This window comes from Belonocnema kinseyi, chromosome 7 (assembly GCF_010883055.1).
Source record: "Belonocnema kinseyi isolate 2016_QV_RU_SX_M_011 chromosome 7, B_treatae_v1, whole genome shotgun sequence".
NCBI lineage: Eukaryota > Metazoa > Arthropoda > Insecta > Hymenoptera > Cynipidae > Belonocnema > Belonocnema kinseyi.
The window spans coordinates 84924343-84929670 of record NC_046663.1 but is presented as its reverse complement, the minus strand read 5'-3'; the positions used below and the strand labels follow the sequence as shown (position 1 = coordinate 84929670).

General features: G+C 32.3%; 1 protein-coding gene across 1 annotated transcript in view; it reads right to left on the bottom strand.

Annotated features, from left to right (window-relative positions):
- LOC117175890 (importin-7) overlaps positions 1–4737 on the bottom strand; it is a 54759-nt gene extending 50022 nt beyond the window's left edge. Inside the window, exon 1 of the mRNA XM_033365715.1 lies at positions 4315–4737. Within this exon, the coding sequence (XP_033221606.1) occupies positions 4315–4398 (84 nt within the window). The 5' untranslated portion in view covers positions 4399–4737. The remainder of the gene's footprint in view (positions 1–4314) is intronic.
- Positions 4738–5328: the final 591 nt, after the last annotated feature.

Here is a 5328-nt window from a genome sequence, read left to right as displayed (position 1 = left end):
TTGAATAAATTAAGTTGATTTAAATCAGAAGAATTTAAAAAGAGGGGGGGGGGGTTAATGCATAATGCTTTGATAAATTTGGTTTATATTCAATATTTTAGTCTTTAAATTTATTGAAGTGTTGATATATTTATTAATAAAAATTGATTCAATAATACGTCTTTTAAAAGTATTATTTTCTCTGGCCAAGATTCTGATATTAGCAAAATCAAAAGCATGACTAAATTTCCACGAATGTTGTGACAAACCTGTGTTCAAATTGTCAATTCTACAATCTCTTTTATGTTCATAGATTCTACTTTTCAATCTCCTGCCAGTTTCACCTATGTAGTGTTTTTGACAACCATTGCATTTTATTAAATAAACTACATTAGACAGATTTTCTATTGTTTCAGAATCTTTTTTTTTTTACTGAACAATTTTTCTAAAGTATGGTTATTTTTTAAATAAATTTGATTTTCCTGGTAAAAACCATGAAAAACCTATAAAAATAATGTTTTTTAACGTTTATCTTAGTGAATAGTGAAAATTTATAAAATAGCCTAAAATAAAAGATGTAGATCCTTTGAAAATACATACTTTACGTTTAATATATTTTTACCCTGCGACTGACAGTTTTCGAGAAAATAAGGTAAATGTCGGTACGAAGTGTAGAGTTGCTTAGACCACACACGATACCCTTTTCAACGTGTAATGGGGGACGGGAAGGTACACCTTTGACTGGCCACAGAAATAACTTAAGTAACACACTACCCCCTTTCTAACGTCTCATGGGGGGGGGGGGCACTCCTGTGACTGACCACAGAAATAACTTAAGTTATACACGACTCCCTTCCCAGCGTTTCATGGGGGCTGAAAGGCATCCCAATGACTAGTCACAAAAATAACTTAGGTCAGACATGGCCCCCTTTCCAACCCCTTTATCAACGTGTCATGGGGGACGGGAAGGCATCTCAATGACTGGTCACAAAAATAACTTAAATAACACACGTCCTCCTTTCCAGTGTCTCATAGGGGCGGATAGGCATCCCTGTGACTGGTCCCAGAAAAAACTTAGGTCACACCAACGTGTCATGGGGGGCGGGAAGGCATCCCTGTGACTGGTCACAAAAATAATTAAATAAGACACGACCCCCTTTCCAAACACTGGCCACAGATATATCTGTGACCAAAACTTAGATCGCACAAGACCCATTTTCCAACGTGTCATGGGGGCGGGAAGGCATTCCTGTGACTGGTCACAAAAATAACTTAGGTCAGACACGACCCCTTTTCCAACGTGGCATGGAGGGCGGGAAGGCACCCCTGTGACTGGTCCCAGAAAAAACTTAGGTCAAACACGACCCATTTTCCAACGTGTCCTCGGGGCGGGAAGGCATCCCTATGACTGGTCACAAAAATAACTTAAATAACACACGACCCCCTTTCCAGCGTCTCATGGGGCGGGAAGGCACCCCTCTGACTGGTCACAAAGTTAGACTCAACCTTCCAAGAATTTTTTATGTTCAGTATTTCTGCGATTTTCAATACTTAACGTCCATCCAGCCTTCCAGGGATTTTTTATACAATTTAAGTCGCACAGCTAAACATTTTGCAGTAAATCTGTGATTTTTCACATTTATCGCCCATTTTGTTGAAAAACATCAGCCTTAGGGTAAAAACATATTTCACATAAAATATGTATTTTCAAAGAATCTAAAACTTTTATTTGAAGCTTTTTTATACATTTTTACTATTCACTGAGATAAACGTAAAGAAACATAATTTTTATGGGTTTTTCATGGTTTTCAACATGAAAATCAAATTTGCGGGTATTTTCACTATAATGTTCGTTATTAGCACGTCAAAATACATAGGTATACGAAATTTCGAATTAATCGGAGGTAAGCGCTTTTCTGAACTTTATCCAAAAATTGAATAAGTTTAAAAGTTATTTAGAAGTACTTGAAAACTTCGAAAATAATTTTTAATTAAAAATTTTTAAAATAAATTTCAAAACAAAATGTAGATTCAAGAATTGCCAAAAAAGGAATTTGGAACATTTTAAGATACTTTTTTAATTTTGCAGACTTTTCAAAATTTTAGAAAAGATTCAAATAATTTTAAAAGATATTTTTAAGTTTAAAAAAAATTGGAAATTATTAAAAATTTGAAAATATTTGTTCATAAAACTTTATGTAGATTTTTGAAGATTCGAAAATAAAATTTTTAAGTTTTGACAAAAAAGATTTTGAACATATACATAAAGTGAATTTTATTTTAAAACATAAATTGTAAGATAATATTTAAGACTATTTTAGTAATAATTCGAGTCAGTTCAAAAGATATTTACGAGTATTTATTTGCGAGTATTTTTGAATTTTTCCCACGCGTCAAAAAGTCTTAAATATCATTTAAACTGACTCAAATACTTCCTACAAGTTTTTAAAGACATTTTCTATTAGATAATTGCTCAACATATCTGAAATCTTCAAAAATCTTGTTGAAAAATCTAGAAAAATCTAGGAAAATTATATTTATAAACTCTTAAAGCAAATAAACAAAAAACCTTAAGCAATAGTTATTCGCAAATTTTATTTGGTATTTAAAATTATTTCCCCTTCAAATTACAATTTGCCTAAAATTTTTTTTTTCCTATCTGGATTAATAGATCTTTTTTGTTTGTAAATTCGTCTTTTTGGTTTGAAAATTAATCTCTTTCGGTAGTAATTTCACCTTGTTTATTAAAATTGTAACTGTTTGGTTTGAAATTAAAATCTTTTTTGGTAGAGGATTCAACTGTTTTCTTGGAAAGTCTTCTTGAAAGAATACCCACATATTTTCTTGAAAATTCAACTATTTGCTTGACAATGAATTTTGTTGTTGAAAATAATTATTTTAATGGTGAAAAATTGAACTGTTTTTTAGAAAATTCGTCTATTGAAAAATATTTAATCTCTTTTTAATTAAAAATACAGCATATAGAAAATTAAAATTTTTTGTTAAGGATTCAACTATTTTTTAAACATTTATCGTTTTTAGATGAATTCAAATGTTTTTAATTTAAAGTAAAAATATTTTCAGACTTTTCTCAAGAATCGTAGGACAATTATATTTACTTAACCTGTAAAATATATAAAGAAATAAAGCTACAAAATAAGTTGTCATTTGAAAATTTTGCTTGTATTAAAAATAATTTCTTTCTTAAATTGAAAAACTGTAGACGCGCGATTCAATGATTAAAGTGTAACAGTAAAAAAGTAAGAGGTAGAGCGCTTCCCGCGCTCATTATAATCATTAGATTTTAATTGAATTTTTAATAATTAGTTAATAAATAATTATCAAGACTTTAAAAAGAAATGACAAGCAAAATTTTCAGACTTTTTTTAAAATTCCAGGCTCTTTCCACATATGTATGGACTTCTCCAAATTACCCAGGTTCAGTAGCAGACCATTGTTTGTTATGAACATGAAATTATCATTAATTTAAGAAAGTAATCGATTTGGAATTATTCATTACAGAAGCTTTCATATTGCAAATACTTAAAAATTGAAATATGAAGTTGGCTATCTTACTCAAAGTCATGTTCGCTCAAACATTCATTATCATTTTTACGTGCAAAATATTTGTAAAATTAAGACATTTATATTCCTGAAACTTTTCACATTCTTTTACATTTAAGACTTTTTTATGGTCTACTTTTTATAATAAATATTGTGCGTTATGAACATAAAATGAGAATTACCAATTATGAAAATATCAAACACTAAAATGGTAGAATACTAAAAAATGATGTTACACGGATAAAGCTGAAAATGTATTTTTAAACAAAAATCTTCTTGTTATCACTCATTTTACAAAAAAAGATACGATCAGAGTACCGTCATGTAACCATCAATCGTCCAGATTGTCTCAAAATTCGCGATGAAGTTCCCTTTTGAAAAAATCAAATCCAAGACCTCAATTTCCCAAATATGAACCCAAATTTCCTAAAATATAATCACAAGTAAAACAAGCTCCTTAAAGATCGTGAACCCAGCTGAGAAGAGAATTCTAGAAACGATATTGCTCCAGGATGACGGATAAGAGTATATATTGCATCCAAATCGGAGCTCCTGCCAGATTTCGATTTCTCAAAATCGGCGAGCCTTGTTAAATGATTTTTAGATCTACCGGGTCCTCCAATCGTTCCCAAAGAAAAGAAAGAGCCCTTGGGATAAAGAAGGAGAAATGGAAACTCGTTCCAGAGACCCCGGAACTGGTAGAAGCCACATGTGTCTCTCCTTTCGCGAAGAGGGATCAGAGCACGTTTTTACGAGCGACAGCACACGTACCTGGTTGAGCTGTTCCTCCGCTTGCTTTTGCTGCGCGGGGTCTATCGTCGCCCGCAGTAATTCTGTTAATTTACGTTGATCCATGATACCGGAGAAACTTTTCGTTGTAGTAACAAGTCGCACGCGCTAATTTTTATACCGTTTTAATCAAAGTTTGGCGAATACGACCCGGCGCATTCACCTACTGCTCTGTCGTCACGTGACGCATTAGCAACATGGCGCCCTGAAAACACGCGATTCTAAGATCCGGAGACCCGGACTTGAGCAGATTTCCGTAACTGTTTTGACCTCTGCAACCCGTTTACTAAAAAATTTCCCACAGTTTTCTGCGAAGCGTTCCTCTTCACTTCGCGACTGTTAACGCGCGCTCAGAAAATTATACTGGAAAACCCAGAAATGGAGAAGCGAGATTGGTTGTTTAGGAATTTTCTCTAACAAGTCGCGTGATCAGGCGCCAGTAGAAATACTGTAAATTTGCAACCATTTGTAACAGGTGGACCCGCTAAAGCTTGCAGCTTGGAATCAATATTTTAAAAAATAAAGGTTTGATATGCAAAAAATGTAAAAATTGGTGTACTTGGTTTTTATTGAGATGCATGGTAATAAAGTCGCATACAAATCAAATTTAATTATTCTTAATGTAGCGGAAAACTAACTATTCTACTTTGAAGTTGGCGCCACGAGGATAAAGTTGCGCAATTTTTTCATGTGAATTCGACTGAAAGGATATGACGACAGATTGATTATAATTTAAATTTTTTGGTATATTGATTGATGTTTTTATTACATTTTCTTACAGTGTTACAGTAGTATGTTATTATTATACAGGTAACAAAACTTCACAGGTGTTTCAAATGAAATTTGAATCACATAATTGGAAACTTTTCTTAAATTTACAAACGAAATAATCGTGTTGAAAGTCTGTCCTTTTTTATAATAAAAAAAACGGATTTCTTTTTTACTGAACTAGAAAATAAATAAAAGGCCGTTACATATTTATTATAATCGGTTTGA